Source organism: Phocoena sinus, chromosome 3 (genome assembly GCF_008692025.1).
Source record: "Phocoena sinus isolate mPhoSin1 chromosome 3, mPhoSin1.pri, whole genome shotgun sequence".
Lineage (NCBI taxonomy): Eukaryota > Metazoa > Chordata > Mammalia > Artiodactyla > Phocoenidae > Phocoena > Phocoena sinus.
The window spans coordinates 125143314-125164797 of NC_045765.1; the positions used below are offsets into that span (position 1 = coordinate 125143314).

At 38.4% G+C, this 21484-nt stretch overlaps 1 protein-coding gene across 1 annotated transcript in view; it reads right to left on the reverse strand.

Moving 5' to 3' along the window:
• The window catches only part of ZSWIM6 (zinc finger SWIM-type containing 6), a 207303-nt gene that overhangs the window by 69994 nt on the left and 115825 nt on the right, over nt 1–21484 (reverse strand). Inside the window, exon 2 of the mRNA XM_032625295.1 lies at nt 7613–7969. Coding sequence (XP_032481186.1) covers nt 7613–7969 — 357 coding nt within the window. The remainder of the gene's footprint in view (nt 1–7612; nt 7970–21484) is intronic.

Genomic DNA, 21484 nt, shown 5'->3' on the forward strand with positions numbered 1-21484 from the left:
TTCGTTTGCAAATATTTTCTCCCATTCTGAGGGTTGTCTTTTTGTCTTGTCTATGGTTTCCTTTGCTGTGCAAAAGCTTTTAAGTTTCATTAGGTCCTATTTGTTTATTTTTGTTTTTATTTTCATTACTCTAGGAGGTGGGTCAAAAAAGACCTTGCTGTGATTTGTGTCGAAGAGTGTTCTGCCTATGTTTTCATCTAAGAGTTTTACAGTGTCTGGCCTTACATTTAGGTCTTTAATCCATTTTCAGTTTATTTTTTGTGTATGGTGTTAGGAAGTGCTCTAATTTCATTCTTTTACATGTAGCTGTACAGTTTTCCCAGCACCACTTATTGAAGAGACTGTCATTTCTCCACTGTGTATTTTTGCCTCCTTTGTCATAGATAACGTGACCACAGGCGTGTGGATTTATCTCTGGGCTTTCTATCCTGTTCCATTGATCTATATTTCTGTTTTTGTGCCAGTACTATACTGCCTTGATTACTGTAGCTTTGTAGTATAGTCTGAAGTCAGGGAGCCTGATTCCTCCAGCTCCATTTTTCTTTCTCAAGATTGCTTTGGCTATTGGGGTCTTTTGTGTTTCCATACAAATTGTAAAAATTTTTTGTTCTAGTTCTGTGAAAAATGCCGTTGGTAATTTGATAGGTATTGCTTTGAATCTGTAGACTGTTTGGATAGAACAGTCATTTTCAAAATATTGATTCTTCCGGAGCTTCCCCAGTGGTGCAGTGGTTGAGAGTCCGCCTGCCGGTGCGGGGGACGTGAGTTCGATCCCTGGTCCCGGGGGAATCCCACATGCCACGGGGCGGCTGGGCCCGTGCGCCACAACTACTGAGCCTGCACTCTAGAGCTCGCAAGCCGCAACTGCTGTGCCCGCGCACCACAACTACTGAGGCTGCATGCCATGACTGCTGGGGCCCGCGTGCCTAGAGCCCCTGCTCTGCAGCAGGAGGGGCCACGGCGGTGGGAGGCCTGCGCACCGCAACCAGAGAAAGCCCACGTGCAGCAAAAAGACCCGGTGCAGCCAAAAATGAATAAATAAAATAAATTTTAAAAATATATATTGATTCTTCCAATCCAAAAACATGGTATATCTCCCCATCTGTTTGTGTTGTCTTTGATTTCTTTCATCAGTATCTTATAGTTTTCTGCATACAGGTCTTTTGCCCCCTTAGTTAAGGTTTATTCCTTGGTATTTTATTCTTTTTGTTGCTATGGTAAATGGGATTGTTTCCTTAATTTCTTTCTCTGATCTTTCGTTGTTAGTACATAGGAATGCAAGAGATTTCTGTGTATTAATTTTGTATCATGCAACTTTACTAAATTCATTGATTAGCTCTAGTAGTTTTCTGGTGGCATCTTTAGGACTTTTCTATGTATAGTATCATGTCATCTGCAAACAGTGACAGTTTTACTTCTTCATTTCCAATTTGGATTCCTTTTATTTCATTTACTTCTCTGCCGTGGCTAGGCCTTCCAAAACTATGTTGAATAATAGTGGCAAGAGTGGACATCCTTGTCTTGTTCCTGATCTTAGAGGAAATGCTTTCAGTTTTTCACCATTGAGAATGATGTTTGCTGTGGGTTTGTCATATATGGCCTTTATTATGTTGAGGTAGTTTCCCTCTATGCCCACTTTCTGGAGAGTTTGTATCATAAAAGGGTGTTGAATTTTGTCAAAAGCTTTTTCTGCATCTATTGAGATGATCATATGGTTTTTATTCTTCAATTTGTTAATATGGTGTATCACATTGATTTGCATATATTGAAGAATCCTTGCATCCCTGGGATAAATCCCACTTGATCATGGTGTATGATCCTCTTAATGTGTTGTTGGATTTAATGTGTTGCTAGTATTTTGTTGAGGAATTTTGCATCTATGCTCATCAGTGATATTGGCCTGTAGTTTTCCTTTTTGTGACATCTTTGTCTGGTTTTGGTATCAGGGTGATGGTGGCCTCGTAGAATGAATTGGGGAGTGTTCCTTCCTCTGCAGTTTTTTGGAAGAGTTTGAGAAGGACAGGTGTTACCTCTTCTCTTAATGTTTGACAGACTTCACCTGTGAAGCCATCTGGTCCTGGGCTTTTTTTGGGGGGCTGCGTTGGGTCTTCATTGCTGCGCGAGGGCCTTCTTCTAGTTGCGGCAAGCAGGGGCTACTCTTTGTTGCAGTGCGCAGGCTTCTTATTGCGGTGTGTGGGCTTCTCATTGTGGTGGCATCTCTTGTTGCGGACCACGGGCTCTAGGCCCGCGAGCTTCAGTAGTTGTGGCACACAGGCTAAGAAGTTGTGGCTCACAGGCTCTAGAGAGCAGGCTCAGTAGTTGTGGCGCATGGGCTTAGTTGCTCCGCGCCATGTGGGATCTTCCCAGACCAGGTCTCAAACCCGTGTCCTCTGTACTGGCAAGCAGATTCTTAACCACTGCGCCCCCAGAGAAGTCCCAGTGTGCCCATTACTTCTTCAATATTGTCCTTAGGGAGGCTGGCAAAATACACAGGTCATAGTTTCAGCCCTGATGGAGCTTATAATCAAGTAAACATAAGCTATACAACAGACATGGGATGGCTGAGTAGATTTGCTTGTTTGGTAATATCTGGAAGAGACTGAATAGACATATATATGATGATTGGGACACAGAAGCATTGGAAGGCTAAATTAAGCAGGACAGGAAGGCATGAATGGAATTTATAGTGCTAGTTTTATAAGAACCATCTTCAAACAAACTGAAATGTCTGATGAAAGAACAACACTCAAATGCACACTTGGGTAGAACTACAAGAGGCACATCTTTGGAGTATGGATCCTAGGTGCCTCCTGTGTCTCTGTAAAAAATACAATCACCAAAGAGTCACAGAATCGGGAGTGGAAAACATCTTAGATGTCATGTGTCCACCCTCACCTGACATGAATACAACTGACCCTTAAACAACTGGGTTTGAATTACATGGGTCCACTTAGAGGGACTTTTTTTTTCAATAGTAAATACTACAGTACTACATAATCCCCAGTTGAATCCACAGACGTGGAACTGCAGATACAGAAGAACTGTGGGCATGAGGAACCACAGGTACAGAGGACCGCAGGTACCCAGGACCGAATGACTATAAGTTACACGTGGAATTTCAGCTGTGCAGATGGTTGACGCCTCTAACCCCCAAGTTGCTCAAGGGTCAACTTTACATCCCTTCTACATCTGGCTAACTGAGATGGTATCTCTGGACACATGGCACTGAAGTGAGGGATGAATCTAGGCTACTTCTGGGATTGACTCAAGCTCTGAGAGTAAAAGGGCCACAGAAATGACACCCTTTCCCTCTGTTCCAAGCAGAGACCAATGCCACAGTTTCCACTCCACCTGTCCCTTTTTGTTGTAGTTTGCCCAGTACAGGCTATCCCATAGGGAGGTCACTAAAAGAAAGAGCAAAAGGAAAAAAGTAGAAGAGGAGGAAATATGTGCCAGAGAGTCAGAGCACAGCAAGCTGACCTACAACTCTATTATCATCCATCCCCCAATTGGTTTCTTCCCTCTTCTTGTTAACTATGACTACTTATGGGTACTCCAACATAAGGTAAACTCTCTCTTTTCTTTAATATTTTACACATGTATATATTATATGACTAAAATTTTTCCAACGCTGCTAGTGAAGATTATGAGCATTTTAAATATGAGGAAAAAAATGAGTCTCACCCAGGGTCACATAGGTAATACACAGAAGAGACAATACTGTACTCTAGGCCTCCAGGTTTCAAATTCAATGTTCTGTCCCTACACCACAATTTACTAATTTATAATGCACTCCTTTAATAAGAAGCAAAAAAGCCCAAAAAAGGCTGAGTTGAATTAATCAAGAGAGTGGGTTAGCACTAAGAAATCAGTAAATTTCCAAATACATACTTAGCAAAGACAATAGCTTTTTCTTAACAATATGGAAGCTAGAAAGTTTTTTGGTTTTTTTTGTTTTGTTTTGTTTTTGCGGTATGCGGGCCTCTCACTGTTGTGGCTTCTCCCATTGCAGAGCACAGGCTCCGGACGCGCAGGCTCAGCGACCATGGCTCACGGGCCCAGGCGCTCCGCAGCATGTGGGATCTTCCCGGCACAAACCCGTGTCCCCTGCATCGGCAGGTGGACTCTCAACCACTGCGCCACCAGGGAAGCCCATAAGTCTTATTTTAATATAAAACCAAGACAAACAATTTTGCTTATCAATGCAAAACTACAACTGGCAATCTCCTTGGAGGGCCATTAACATTAACTATCTTACACCCACTTTTTAGCATACAGTGATTGATTTAATCTAATCACAATTATGCAGGACATTTTATGAAAACAAAATGAAATGTAAAAAACTGACAAGGACTGAACTATTATGATGACTACTTCTATATTCCGACTACTTTCACTCAACCTGTGATCCTGGATAAGTCACTAACACATTCTCCTTGGCTTCTTAGTCTAGAAACTATTACAATTATAAATTTGCAATATGTAGCTTACAAAGAAATTTTGAGAAACAATATGCCTGAAATAGACTTGAAAAAGCTTTTAATTCCTCAGCATAAAATTCTTTTAAAAAGAAAATATTTCAAAATAGTAAGTAAAGCAACTAACAGAATTTTAAGAAGCATTAGGACAAGTTCACAAGGAAAAGGAAAAACCTGTTATCAACATAGTTTGTATTTACTTAAAAATTATATTATGAATTTCTCTTATAAAGGATTTAGATAAGCTAAACCTCATTCTGTTTAAGATATATATAGATACCTATTAAGATAGATACCTATAGATACCTATTAAGATAATCTAATCTAAATCCTATCCTAACCCTATTTATCTAGCAAGGTAAAAGTGATGCTTTTCCTTAGAGAAACATGAACTCTTCCCAATATTCATGTTCAAGACATTTTTCTCAAAGAAAAAATACACGCCTCGAAACCATACAAGGAAATACTGCTTTTAAAATGACTTAGAAAACGCTTAATGTACACATGTTTGGAGGCAGGTGGGACCATGTAGTCAAATAACTGCAAAACATTTTAAATCCCACCCCCTACTAAGTCTCATCTAACAGTTAAAAGTAAGACCCTCCAGGGAGCAGATTTCCCATTTCAACACTTAAGGTCATGGGCCTCTTCTTTTTTTGCCACTTGTCACACTAGAATGGAAGGCAGGAAGGCAGCTTGTGTAATTGGCCCATTTCCAGGCTAGGAGCAAATCTTAGGATAAATTAAGTGGAGAGAAAGCTGGCAGGATAAACTTCTCAAGTTCACTGCTTTCGTGAAACTGTTCTCATGCAAAAGTTATTTGAAAATCACATTGAGTCTAAAGCTAACCTGCATTCTGCCCTTGATATTTCCTTAGATATATCCTTAGATATATAAGGATATATCTAATATATATCTAATATATCTATATATTCCTTAGATATCTTTTTCTTCTAATTTTAGAAAGTCTGAGAGAAATATAATGTCATGTGAACACTTTCTCACACCCAAGTTTAGCTTATATTGTTTCATTAGTCCCACTATTTCGACACAGAAATGCATTTTAAAAGCTTTTAGATAAGAAACTTCGGGGGCTGCTATCCTTCAAAACAAGGAAGACAAATGCAGAACAAACACCTTACTGTTGATGTGGACCTCTGGTTAAACTAAAACTCAGAGAACAAAATGACCAAATGGAATATATGAACTTTAAAAAAAGGAAAAAGAGAGAGTGCATAAAAGTTTGAAGAAATGGTATATGCTATTCTTCTGCCTTCAATGAGCGATTTAATAGGAAGCCACAAATAGGCTCCTGAGAAATCTGAGATGACTGTTAGCTGGCCTGAATTTTCACAAGGTAACATGATTGAGACAGATGATATGCCAGAGCAGAAGCCTGCTTAAAAAGTCCTTGAATGCATGTGCTTTTGGTGGGTCCAGGGTACTTCTGTGGCAGACTTGTTTACAATCCTGTTACTCAACACTGGCAGACTCTACCAAGTAAAATGCTTTACACACCTTATAACAGCTCCTTTAATAAAGCTGAGACTGACATGGAGAGCACTAGAAGAAATATGTCTATGTGGATTTTCCCCTGACATAAAAGACATATTAAAAGTATCACAAGATACCAGGAGACTTGTAAAAGAATGTTCACAGCAGCTCTATTCAAAACAAGGTTCATCAACAGTGGGAGAGACAAATAAATTGTGGTGTCCTCATACCTAGAATACTTTATAGAGTATGTGCTGTCCAATAAGGTAGCCACTAGCCATGTGGCTATTGAACACTTGCAATGTGGCTAGAGCTTGATGTGAGATGTGCTGTAAGTGTAAAACAGACAACAGATTTTCAAAGACTTAATATGGAAAAGAAGTGAAATATATCAATATTTTTGTTGAATTGATATTTATGAATGTTGGTATGATATGAATATATTGAATTTTTTAGATATATTGAGATAAATAAAACATTAATTTTACTTGCTTCTTTTTAAGTGAAGCTAACAAGATATTTTAACTTATACATGTAGCTCACACTGTACTTCTATTGGTATTTCTGGTGCTGCTTTAGAGCAATGAAAATGAATGAACTAAAGGTACGTGAAACAATATGAATAAATCATATAAACATGATTTTGAATGAAAGAAGTCAGATACATAACGTTTAAAATCAGATAAGACTAAACCAGTGTTTAGTGATGTTAACGTTAAAACACAAAGCACCAAAGAAGTGATTACCATAAAAAATCAGGCAATGATTACCATGGGAAACAGAAAGGAGCCTATGACTGACTGGAAGGGGACATGTGGAACCCTCCAAAGTGCCGAGAGTCATCTATTTCTGGGCCTGGATGTTGGTTCACTTTGTTAATCTACACATACATATTCTATGCACTTTTCTGTGTTGTATCTCACAATTTTAAAAGTTTTTAAGAAATGATCTCAAACTGCTTTCCTTAAACATTTATACCTGCTACATCAAGTAAGGACTTTGAAGAAAACCTAAAAGGATAGGGTTGAGTGACTGACTGGTTCCATATTTCAACTATATGTTGACAGTTGATACATGTGTTTACAAATAAGTGAGATAACAAGTTCAGTGTATAAAAGACTTTAAAGAAACCCTTTTTGAGATTTCTTACACACAATAATAATCATATCCTAAACTCTCTCTATATAAATTTTCATCTTTTTCTAAGAATAAGTTACTTTCTTAATATGAGGCATCATATCAGAAACTTACTGCCTTGGAAAATAAATTTTTTAAGAAAATGAAAAAAATTCTGAATATGCGCAAGTCAGTTTACTGACAACAGCTGACAAAGGTGAATTTGTGTTCACTATAACTGATACCCAGTATTTGATGAAATTTTACAAAACATAAACATATAAGAGCCAAGCTTTAACAAACGAGAAATTTTTCTGAGCAGAAAAGACTTGGTATCTAGTAGAAGGTACAAAACATTTCAAAAGAAATGTTTTAGGATGCAAAACTAAATTTAAACCTTCAGCTACCTAAGAGCAATGTTGATGATCTAATTCATATTTAATTCATTTTCATGCAAAAGAATTAAATTTATAAATGAAAAATAATCCAGAGAAGCAATCTATAGAATGAGTATCTATACTCACCATGAACTTGGTTGATTTCTGAATTCTGGGAAAGAATTTCATCTGCCAATTTTTGAGCAGTTGGCAAAACTTCTGTGTGGTGCACTGTGATCAAATACTGTACAAACTTTTGTAGTTGGTCTCTATTCATTTGAAAGAGAGTCTCTGAAATGGGAAGATGCAATTTGACCTGATCTGGCTTGCGGATGCGGTATAAAGACAGTGCCACAACATGGGCACAATAAAATATGTCCTTGTTTCCACAGCTGCAGGTCACTGAGGTAATCTTGCAACGATCAAAGCTGATGGCCACGTTACAAACAGTTTCTGGCTCCGATTGTATTGCAGGTTCTGTCACTGTGCCACTCAAGTGGAAACCTATGTGAAAGAAGGGGAGGAGAGTTCAGTTTCTGCATTCAGATGCTACAAAATATTTTAATTCTTTGAAATGCGCAGTGCTTGACAGCTGCAAGAATAAAACATGACAGCTTTTATTTTCAAGTAAAAACATTCTGGCCACTCCAACCTCCCTCTCCCTGCACCTTACAAGTAAAAAATAAATGCTATTCAACAGACATGCTGAAGTAGTTTATTACACAGCCATATGAAAACACTTACGGCAGTATACCACCATCACACCTATATATATGTATATTCACACACCACATCATACCTATACCTAGACCATAGCTTACCTAGAGTAAGCCATCATTACTCTTCTAAATCTGTGTGTGGTATATACCTGACCAAAATCCCCTAGATCAGTAGTTTTCTCCCCCAGCATTCCACCCTTTTTTAAACAACGTTTTAAAATAGAGTAGGCCAGCTCAGCTTTCTTCTCAACAAACTCCTCCCTTCCTTCCACCTTTATTCCAGGCAGCCCCAATATTGCAACGTCTCTGAGCAGTATGTGCAGGGGGGGCTGCAAAGCCCATCAAATCGCACGCATACCGTAGCTGAAGTAGCTCAATGACTATTTTCTTTCCTATCATACAGAGTAAAGCTGGTACAGAGGTAGGCTGTTAAACATGCTCACATGCACACATGGGTGCACAAAATCACCAAGTGGCAAGGGGCCTTAGAGGCCTTGTAGCCTCAACTTAGAACCACACAGGAACCCTCCACAACCTCCCTCACCAATGGCACTTGGCCGCTGCTTCGAAGGATCCAGAAATGAGACACTCAACCCGCACAGGCAGCAACGGCTCCTTGGATAGCTCTAGCTACAGCTCACAGCCAATGAAAACTGCACCCTGACCAATGGCACTTGGCCGCTGCTTCGAAGGATCACTCCTTTTCCCTAAATATGGGGAAGCTTATCCTGAATGTTTTTTGGCACACCATTCAGTTCCATCTACCCTCTGTGAAAGCCACATGCAGAGGGCCAGTGATAAACATTAAGGGGAAACCTCCAGGGCACAGGCTTACCTCAGGATTAAGTACCCGACAGAAACTTGAATGTCAGAAATGTAATGAAGCCTCTGACTCTCTCAGCCTTCCACTATCTATGCTACTTGAATAAAATTTATCTAGCAGGCCACTATTTCTCCAGGTTCCCCTTAAATCACAAGGAGAAGGATCTTTTCACCATGTGGGAACTCTGGAAAGGATGCTGCACATGGAGCTACAGAGATGTGAACCGAGAAGGACAGCCAGATGATGCCTAGAGTTCACATGTGGGGCATCTGAACCCTACTTACTATCTCTTTCAAGAGAGGGGTTCCTTTAGGCCAGGGCGCTGGGAGAAACATTATTCAACTTACGAGAAATCTTTCAGAGTAATGTAACTTCATCTTGATAATTCATATTCAGCAACACAGTGGAAAGAGAAAAGTGTTGTCATATTTTTTTACCAGATTATCAACTTAAGAAGTGCATTTCCAAAAATCAAGTCACTATTATTGCTTCACAATAAGGAATTCTGATAACCGTAATATGGTAACCTCTGGTTTTCTTCCACAGAGATTATCCCTGTTTTTAAATGGATATTCCAGTCTCCTCCTCCATCTCTTTTGGTCAAGAAGTTTTTTTGGAAAACCGCAATTAAAGAAAGGATACATAGCAAATGTAATCATATTTTTAAAAAAATTTTAATGTATTTCCCCACGAGAAAAAAAGATCACATAAAAAGTAAACAGCCAGGAAAATTTTAGAAATTAAGAAAAATAAGAGCAGTCTTGCCTTCTTGTATACCAGTGCACTAAAAGCTTACAATAATTAAAAGTCCATGGGACAGTCACAGATTAAGACAAGAAAAGATCAATGGATCATAAATAAGTCCAGAAAGTTTCCAAGTATATTCTGTATACTTAGTGCAAAGGTTCTCTGTTTTCCACCTGTCACATATATATGTGTACAAAAGAAACTAGCTGTCACTATAGGAAGATAGTTATCATAAACTAACCATTTATAAAATCAATCTCTCCCAGCTTAACACTATTTTATTTCTCCTTATCCACCAAGTCAACATCTTTGTCTCTCCACAAAAGTGATACTGAAGGACTCCCATCACAGGCAAAGCCAAGACAACTGAGAATCCAAAATAGTTAGACTAGCTAGTATTTAAATAGTCTGCAAGGCTATAGTGTAAGAGGTGCTTCAAAAGAGACTGATTTAACTGTCAAAGAAGAGGCCCTTCCTAAATAGACATTTCCCTAAAGAGACATACAGATGGCCAAGAGGCACATAAAAAGATGCTCAACATCACTAATTATTAGAGAAATGCAAATCAAAACTACAATGAGGTTATCACCTCACAAATCACCTCAAAATGGCCATCATCAAAAACTCTATAAACAATAAATGCTGAAGAGGGTGTGGAGAAAAGGGAACCTTCTTGCACTGTTGGTGGGAATGTAAATTGATACAGCCACTATGGAGAACAGTATGGCGTTCCTTATAAAACTAAAAATAGAAAGAACTACCATATGACCCAGCAATCCCACTACTGGGTATATACCCTGAGAAAACCATAATTCAAAAAGACACAGGTACCCCAATGTTCACTGCAGCACTACAACAGCCAGGACATGGAAGCAACCTAAATATCCATCAACAGAGTAATGGATAAAGATGATGTGGTACATATATACAATGGAATATTACTCAGCCATAAAAAGGAATGAAATTGGGTCATTTGTAGAGACCTGGATGGGCCTAGAGAGTGTCATACAGAGTGAAGTAAGTCAGAAAGAGAAAAACAAATGTTGTATATTAACACATATATGTGGAATCTAGAAAAATGGTACAGATGGTCTTATTTGCAAAGCGGAAACAGAGACACAGACATAGAGAACAAAGGTATGGATACCAATGGGGAAGGGGGCAGTGGGATGAATTGGGAGATGGGGATTGACATATATACACTATTGATACTACATATAAAATAGATAGCTAACGAGAACCTACTGTATAGCACAGGGAACTCTACTCAGTGCTCTGCAGTGACCTAAATGGGAAGGAAATCCAAAAAAGAGGGGATATATGTATACGTATAGCTGATTCACTTTGCTGTACAGCAGAAACTAACACAGCACTGTAAAGCAGCTATACTCCAATAAAAATTAAAAAAAAAAAAAGAGAACAGACCCTTAGCAGAACCAATGAAGCCGTCAAATGGTTTTGCAAAACAGGGTTTTATTCATTCATGTGAGTTGTACAAGTCAGAAGTAAAGTATAGTGAATCCTGATATCGTACAATTATGCTGGGGGAAAACCCCACCTACTATCCAACTATATTATGTTGAGTATTTACCATTCTCATAAAATTTTTTAAAAAACAAACTATAAAATATTGTGACTTTCAAAACTAACTCAAGAGATGTGTGAGGACACAAATAAACACATTCATGTCTTATAAAAGTACACTTCATTAATGTAATATCGTCAAGATTAAGGCATTTCATGAATGTTCTTTTTCCAAGTAATTCTAGATTATCTTTCAAGTATCCAAACTCCTTTTAAAATTCCAACTATTTTGGGGCTTCCCTGGTGGCTCAGTGGTTGAGAGTCTGCCTGCCGATGCAGGGGACACGGGTTCGTGCCCCGGTCCGGGAAGATCCCACATGCCGCGGAGCGCCTGGGCCCGTGAGCCATGGCCGCTGACCCTGCGCATCCGGAGCCTGTTCTCCGCAACGGGAGAGGCCACAACAGTGAGAGGCCCGCGTACCGCAAAAAAAAAAAAAAAAAAAAAAAAAATCCAACTATTTTTGTTGGAAATATTTCTAAATGTAAGTTCTACCTTGCCACCCTAATCAGCTGACCATTCAGGGTATTACCAAGTGAATGGGACAGCATTCCCCGTAGTAAGAGACAACTGCAGGTGGCAGTATTTTTTAAGCAGGCTCTTGTTTTTTTCTCTACTATCAGCTATCACAATGACTCCCCTCCTATACTGCTATCCTTTTTCACAGAAAATTCTTTGCCCTCAAGTCAGCTGCACCTCTAATTTGATTAGATTTGTGTCAACTGTTTAATACTCAGAGGTCTATTTGGGGTTTTTCCCTCCTTACTTTTAGGTTGGGATGGCTGATGTTGCTAGAGGTAAGAGGCTTTACTTTAGATACAGGAAAGTTACATACACACAGAGGGGACAGCAGGTACACTAGTTTTTAAGACAGTGCAGTACTGAGTCAACATGTAGGAGGTTCCATCACGCCTCTCTTCAGGGTTGTGTGGTCGTGTATTTTGGCCTCTCCAATTTGAGGAAACTTTGAAATTCCACCAACTCACTCTCTCTGGGTCCTAAATCATACCATAGCACTCACAGGAGAAGCAAGGAGAACATTCCTCCCTCAAAGGTAACTAGAGATGTCTTGATAGACATTCTTCCCCCTCTCCTTCCTCCGCATCCCTCAATGGTCTTATCCTTTAGGTACTGCGTGACTTGAAACAAAAAGTAATGTTCTTGAGAATGGATTTTGCCTTTCTGGAGTTCTGACAATCCCAGATGACCAGCGGCTTTGGGATTATAAATGCAAAAATCTCCTTCTAGGACAGTCAGCTGTTCGATATGACAGAACTGAGGACACAGAAAGGGGTAATCCTGTGCTCTGTGGTAAACCATGGATAATTTAGCTGTTTTATTTTCAAAGAACTAAAACTGAAGAAACTACATAAATCTTTTTTAATAAATATATTTGACTTTACAAAATATAATCTGTCAAAGACAGTTAATTCCATAAGAGCAAACCTCACAGGGCAGTCAAATCGTTTTGTCGTCATGCCACCACAGCACCCAATATAATGATAGTATTCACGTTCTCAGCCTGCAGGAACTAAAGAAAAACAAAGCAGAAACCAAGGCTCAGTGTTGTATAGGCCTTGGTAACAGACTTTGATTCGGATCAGGTTCTGTCCACTTAAATGCTGTGTGATCTGGGCATATTGTTTATCCTTTCTGATACTTGCTGTATTTTGTGCAAAATGTGGTTAGAAATACCTCCTAGGATTGTTCTGGGGATTAAACTGAAATAACATATGTAAAGCACCTGGCACATAGTAAAAGTGCTCATTAAATTTTATTTCCCTTTCCTTCCCTTCCCAGCTGGAGAAATAGGGGGGAGGGGTGCTAGAAACATTCCCTTTTATCCATAATACATTTTTTTTCCTCTATGGCTACTGGAATCTTGGGGGGAAGGAGGAACCTCATTCTTGAAGTAACTTGGAAAATAAATGCGAAAGAGTGTACTTTCACACAGAGAGAACTAGAAAATGTTCGGGGAGAGATTTTTTTAGGTAACCATAGATACCTCAAAAATATTATAATGCAATGATTCTCAAAGCATGGTCCAGGGATACCCAGAGCTCCCAGAGAGGCTTTCAAAACATTTTCATTTTTGCACTTGGACCTTACGGTAGGTCGGTAGTTTATAAGACTTAGCAGGGAAACACTGAAGGGGCAAATTTCTCACATGAGAACTACACGATTGAATCGTCTACATTAATTTCACATTAATGAGAATTAAGGTTTCTAGAAAGTAAATATTAAATTCTTCACTGATATTCTAAAAATAAGCTTTCCTTGAAAGCTGATTTTCCATATCTAAGGTTAGATTTTAGTTGCATTTTAAAGGTGACAAGGAGACCCATGATATCAGACGGGAGAGACAACTGTTTTAAAATACACAAAGAATTTCTAAAGCTTGGCCACTTTGTGCATATATGTATATGTGCTCAGTTAACTGAAAAATGGTAACAAACTGAAAACATTAGAAATTGTCTAAGCTAAAGTAAACTGGTAGACATGAAATAAATACACACTAAAAACTACTGCTTTCAGGGCACATTCTTTTCAGAAAAATATGCACCCTGTGCATGAGGTGCTCAAGTAACATATTTTTTGTTGAAAAAGAATTTAACAGAAGCACTGGTGTAGTACTTACACAAATACATCTTTCACCCTTTTCCTAAATAAAAAGAATCCCCGGGGAAATTAAAGGCAGAAACCAAAGCAATGCAATGTTATGGCTGAAAGGATGGCAAGGGTTGTAAGAGGTTTCTTTTAAGTTTCTAAAGCTAAGTCTAAAAATGCAGAAGTGTTAACCACTCTCATAACAAAGCATTCATTGGTTTGCTAACCCAGTGCATTGGCTAAATGTATAGTAACTAATACCTGATTATGTGTCCCTGGTAAAATATATGAGTTAATCATTGCCCCACAAAACCCAACTTTTACCTTTCCTAACTCTGAGAACTGCACACAATCTAACATGCCATGCTGCAATTATCAATTTTAAAAAACAAAAAGTTTTAATTCAAATCAACCTTAATTTCCAGATCAGCAGTACAGACACATTAAGGGACCAAGACAGAGGCAATAAACTCAACTCAAAACCAACTTGTCTAAAATATGATATTCTTTCTTCAACTATGTAATTTTCTCAAAGGGATATCCTAAATTAAAGAGACTGCATCCTGTGAGCTGCCTAATTAAATCCTCTAGCCCTAATTTCTAACACTAAGCTTAAACAGCTTATGGAAAGACATTAGGAGATTTTGCCGGCAATCATTAATGAAGTGGTTTCCGTCTTTCAGAAAAATTATTTTTTAAAGGAAAAGCTTTGTTTTGAAGTCCACCTTTAAAATGCCTATTTGGACTAGAATTGCTCCTACACTTCATTAATATTTGAGAGAAAGACAATGGCAAATTAATGCAAAGACCAGACTGTAAACCACAGCACACCATATAAACAACATAAAAATTTACGGAGCATGCACTGGATGGGCCCAATCAAGAGTTCCCAGAGGCACTCTGTTCAGTATTGGTTTTGTTTCCTCGTTAATGTAGATCCTCACAACACTTCACACAAGGACCCGTATGATCAGAATAACTGTGTTAGATATGAATGTCATTACATAGTTATTTAATATTATTCCTGAAAAAAAAAAGACACTGATCCACTAATTTAGCCATCTGTAATGAGCACCTAGAAGAAGCTGAGTTTAAGGAGACTGTGTTGGATTAAAAAAAAAAAAAAAAAAAAAAATCACATCACTCTGTGTCATCCCCAATCTTGAAGTACATAAGCCCCTCCCCCCCATTACTGTCAAGTAATTTTCCAAAACGTATTTCTGTATTTTAACATGCATACTTGAGGGAAACAACCATTGCCCAGCCCCAGATTCTGGGTGGGCAGCCGGGGGAGGAGGGGTGATAAACAAATTAGGTAGAATTTGAGTTATGTGCACAACTATAAAGCCACAAAGTGCTTAGGAATTTAAATTATCTGCCCCAATTTTTAAATTCCACTTTCTCTAATGCCAACCTTCTCTAATACAAGCAAAGCAGCTCCAGACTTCCACCTTTCCTGAAGACCAGATCAGCCAGGCTCCCTTGCCCTGATCTGTATAGCCCCCAATGGCGCCCCTACAATTCAGTGCTCCCTCCTCTTCCCCTCCCTCACTTGGCCTCTCACCTGGATGCCCAACCTCTAAAGTACAGATTAAGTTTACTACAGCCCTTTGGTGTTCAACTCTGAGCACCTCTACACACCTGTGTCTTACTTCCCCTAAGGGGGAAGGGGACAGAAGATCCTTTTACTTGTTTATTTCCTGTTGCTGCTTACAGCAAAACAACCTTTAGAGATGCTTGGCTATTTGCTTTAGGAGCTGAGGTGAAGGACAAACTCTGGAAACTAAGTCTGTTTACCAGAGCCAAGACGCAAGGAGAAAAGTGTGCTCAGACCCCAGAAGGGAGAATGCAGGCCTCGGTAGCCAAATTCCTCCACCCACACCCTGGAACTCCGGCTTGACCCCTCAACTTTAAATTAAAGCCTATTTCTAAGTGTTCACGTCTCGCTTATACCGAGTTAAGCTCGAAGCAGAGGGCTGTGATATCATCTGAGACAGCAGAGTTCTGTAGCACCCTTGTCACAGAGGACTATCCTGGAGGAAACACTCAAGAAGCATTTGTTAGGTGAAAGAACGCACAAACCCTCTTGCTCTCTTGGTAGGTGGAACATATAGTTTGGTGCATCTCAAACTCGAATGTGCATCAGGATTCCTGGGCCCCACCCCATCATCCCAGGTGATGCTGTGGCTGCTGGTCCAGGGTCGCCGACCTAAGATGATTAGAATTCAGCCTAAACTAGCCTTTTCTAGTAAAAATACATTTAAGTAAACACAGTAAACAGAATAGTAAGGAATATGCGATTTTTCATATAAAAAGTGTATACAATTTCTTGCTTATCATGGAACCAAAATGCTCCCAATTCCAAGAAATCAGATATGAGACATTAAACTGGTCTGAGCGTTAAGAAAGAAAAATAAATGAAAACAATCTTTATTAACAAAAATGTATTACTATCATAATTGTTAATACTTATAGCTATACCATCCTATTTGAAGTGAAACCTTCATTAAAAATCTAAATTAAAATATAAAAATTTAAAAATGATCAGAGTATTTACTTCTACAAAAAGATTGTTTTACAATGTCCCATAGGATTCCTCATAATTGAAGGTTCTTTGTGTATTCAAAACAATCCAATTAACGGAAAAAAATTACTGGCAACTATTTTAGTAACACATTTTTTGCCTAAGGCAAAATGTACCCTATATGAGAAAGTCAGAGGCAACAGAATATGCAGGATAACACAAAGTGAGACAGAATTTTAGAGAGAATTAGAACCTTCTAAAATAAGATCTGTTTTGTTAAATAACCTTAAGCAAGTAACAGCCTCAATTTTCTCATCTAAAAAAGGATTAATAATATCTATCTTGTAGGACTGCTGTAAGAACTGACAAGGTATATAAACCACCACAAGGATTCCTTCTACGGAATGCCTGCTATCATCATTATTGTAATAGAAATGTCACATGCTCTTGGAAGCACAGCATTTCCAACACATGCACTAAAACCCTAGTCCCTTAGCCTGAGTGCACATGCTGCTTGAAATGTCAAGCTCCCAGGAGCATGCCAGCATTTCTATTACAATAATGGACAAGGGTTTGCTGTTGTTGCAGTAATTCTATACTAATATATACATATTTCCAAATTAATGGAACTGCTATGATTTTTAAAAATTTGTTCCCATTTTACATAGCGCATTCTTAAAATGTGAGTTGCCTCCAAACGGAAGAGAAAAGCAGGGGACTGAGAATACTTAATTTTGTCTCAAATAACTTCCAGCTTCCCTAAGTGGAGCTATATATGTATAAACTGAATCACTTTGCTGTATACCTGAAACTAGCACAACACTGTAAATCAACTACACTTCAATTAAAAAAAAAACTATTACCAAAAAATATAAACAAGTCTTTAATAAGAAAAAAAAAAAGAACAGCAAGGTAGATGTACTGATACTTTGGCTAAGAGGTACATTTTTTTCTTAAATACAGTGATAAAAGAGAAGCGAAGAGACTTTGGTTCAAAATGTGGATGAAACATACTAAGACATTCCCACCCATGTCTCAGAGCAGTGTGATTACAGATGAATGTTTATTTAACTTGTTTTGGTTGATGTAGGGGCAATGCTTTTTCTAAGATTTCTACAACAAACATAAATTACTTAGAAGAAAAAAAAGTGCTTTGGCTAAAATTGAAAACGTGCTTAAAGTCTTCCCAAGTAAAGAATTTGCTACATAAATGATGTCCAGCAGACATTCTGGGAGCCTGGCAATAACCACACACCAAGTTTAAACACTAAGGGTCATCAATGCCCTCAATGCAGTTCTGCCTACTGACTGGCCCAGCCTACTTTGGCAACAGGACACTCCCAGGCTCTCCTTAACCCATGGATGCTCAGCCCTCTTTTGGCTCAGCCATACTCCAGAGAAGACGTATTACAGCACTCAGTATGACAAGGCAGAGAAAGACTAGGCTCCTGGTTCTAATTTCAGCCATTATCTAATGTTAGCCTCTTGGGCAAGTTACTTATTAATATCTATTTCTTCTTCCCTCTTCTTTCCTCATTTATTAAATAAAGGAAATAGATTTTTAAAAAAATAGTGTGTAGGTAGGCAGGAGTTATGGAGAGCTACCCATGACAAGATTAAGGATGGTAGTTACCACAACCACTCACACAAGACCTTTGACCTGCCCTGGCTGCTACAGAATTGAATCAATGGTCACCTCAAAGGACTTGGAAGCTATGGCTCAGGGAAGGGGAGAGAAAAAGGACAGACACTGCTATAGGTGCAGTCACATATATGTAACTGGCATGTGGGGAGAATTTTTTAAAGTTTTGAAATTCAATACGAAAGAGAGTAAACATTTAATTTTTATCTACATAATTTTCAGCCATCTGTCTATAACTGAGATTCTTAAGGCATACCTTTTTGTTATTTTTCATATCTAAAACCAAACCGTTAAAGTCTCAGATTGCATAAATATAGGTGAAGTTTATTACGCAAAATAATATAAAATAATAATATATTATATATTTATAATATAAAAACATAAAAGAAAGCCCATTAAAAATGAAATGAAAGGATTGAATCTATTGTCTGCCCTGCCTTCACCACCTAAATATCTGCATTCTTTCCCTACTACCCATTAAGTATTATGAAATATTAAATATTATGAACAACCACTTCCCTAATCCCTTAACTTGGTTAACAGGTGATATACAAGTCTCTATGGGAAGCATCCATGAACACAAGGGTTTCAGTTCTGAGAAGTCACTGGATTACTAGGTAACTGATAGCTAAGAAGTCAAATCAGAGGTGGTTTCCAGAAATAAAAAAGAGAAACAGTACAAACCTTCATTTCCCAAATTGTGTTCTATGTATGTTAACAGGTATTAATTGGGGTGTCCTATGAGAGAAGGACTGATAACATCCTGGTAGCACTTACAAGTACCTAGAAACAGTGCCTGGCGTGTGACATGTGCTCAAAATTTACTGAGAAAATGAACGAATGAATGAAGAAGTAAAAATTTTATTTAAGTAGAGAGGTTAAATAAAATTTGAATACTCTACCAAATTGCTCTAGCATGAATTTGAAGCTACAAGATAGAAAAGTCTGAAAACAAATTATCTATGTGCCTTACCCAGGAAGCATATGTGCAGGAGTAGTAAGAATTAAACTTTTATTGTAGATAATAACCCTGTTTACGTGTGACTTTTTCAAAATCTCACAAAAGTGCCACTAATAATAAATATACACTACTTCAAAAAGCAATTTGGTTTTATTTCTTCTGAAAGCAAAGTACGTAAATGAAGAGACATTCCATTTTAGCCTAGAACAGCATTTTTTTTTAACATCTTTATTGGAGTATAATTGCTTTACAAGGGTGTGTTAGTTTCTGCTTTATAGCAAAGTGAATCAGTTATACATATACATATGTCCCCATATCTCTTCCCTCTTGCGTCTCTCTCCCTCCCTCCCACCCCTCTAGGTGGTCACAAAGCACTGAGCTGATTTCCCTGTGCTATGCAGCTGCTTCCCACTAGCTATCTATTTTATGTTTGGTAGTGTATATATATCCATGCCACTCTCTCACTTTGTCCCAGCTTACCCTTCCCCCTCCCTGTATCCTCAAGTCCATTCTCTAGTAGGTCTACGTCTTTATTCCCGTCTTGCCCCTAGGTTCCTCATGACCATTTTTTTTCCTTTTTAGATTCCATATATATGTGTTAGCATATGGTATTTGTTTTTCTCTTTCTGACTCACTTCACTCTGTATGACAGACTCTAGATCCATCCACCCCACTACAAATAACTCAATTTCGTTTCTTTTTATAACTGAGTAATATTCCACTGTATACATGTGCCACATCTTCTTTATCCATTCATCTGTTGATGGAAACTTAGGTTGCTTCCATGTCCTGGCTATTGTAAGTAGAGCTGCAATGAACATTGTGGTACATGACTCTATTTGAATTACGCTTTTCTCAGGGTATATGCCCAGTAGTGGGATTGCTGGGTCGTATGGTAGTTCTATTTGTAGTTTTTTAAGGAACCTCCATGCTGTTCTCCATAATGGCTGTATCAATTTACATTCCCACCAACAGTGCAAGAGGGTTCCCTTTTCTCCACACCCTCTCCAGCATTTACTGTTTGTAGATATTTTGATGATGGCCATTCTGACCGGTGTGAGATGATATCTCATTGTAGTTTTGATTTGCTTTTCTCTAATGATTAATGATGTTGAGCATTCTTTCATGTGTTTGTTGGCAATCTGTATATCTTCTTTGGAGAAATATCTATTTAGGTCTTCTGCCCATTTTTGGATTGGGTTTTTTTTTGATATTGAGCTGCGTGAGCTGCTTGTAAATTTTGGAGATTAATCCTTTGTCAGCTGCTTCATTTGTAAATATTTTCTCCCCCTGAGGGTTGTCCTTTGGTCTTGTTTATGGTTTCCTTTGCTGTGCAAAAGCTTTCAAGTTTCATTAGGTCCCATTTGTTTATTTTTGTTTTTATTTCCATTTCTCTAGGAGGTGGGGTCAAAAAGGATCTTGCTGTGATTTATGTCATAGAGTGTTCTGCCTATGTCTTCCTCTAAGAGTTTGATAGTGTCTGGCCTTACATTTAGGTCTTTAACTCATTTTGAGTTTATTTTTGTGTATGGCGTTAGAGAGTGTTCTAATTTCATTCTTTTACATGCAGCTGTCCAATTTTCCCAGCACCACTTATTGAAGAGGCTGTCTTTTTTCCACTGTATATTCTTGCCTTCTTTATCAAAGATAAGGTGACCATATGTGCGTGGGTTTATCTCTGGGCTTTCTAGCCTGTTCCATTGATCTATATTTCTGTTTTTGTGCCAGTACCATACTGTCTTGAGTACTGTAGCTTTGTAGTATAGTCTGAAGTCAGGGAGCCTGATTCCTCCAGCTCCGTTTTTCTTTCTAGAAGAGCATTTCTGTTAGATGTGGTGATGGTAACATTACAGAAAAAAGTCAGAAAAACGCAGGTATTGGCTCAGGGCTTTAACCACAATTTTCCTTTCGATATCAAGTAATCATTAAAGCTGTTTACAAATAATGATGATCTGATGTTACCAAACTTCAGGATTTTAAAAAATATTTTGAATAAGTTAAAATAGATAACTTCTATGCCAAATTTGGGACTACTATTCATTTTAAACAAGAAATATAAACCCGAACAGCTTCAGATATGAAAGAGTGCTAATTAAGTAGCAATTACGTATACAATGGCTTAGCCTGTGTTGCATAATCAAAATAATGTGCCTGAGGCTTGTCAGTATAATGGAATGAGAACTGACCTGGGAGAGAGACTTGGGTTTTAATCCCAGCTCTGCTACTAACTAGCTGTTTGACCTTGAGTCTGTGGCTTTATTTTCATATCTGCAAAAGGAGGCTAAAGGACTAGGTCAGTGGCCCCTTACTTTCTTTTCTTTTTTGCGGAGAAGGAGCAGGGGGTGGGCACAGATCTCTTGACAAGCTAAAAAAGGGCAATAAACGCTCCCCAAAAAATATGCACAAAATTATGC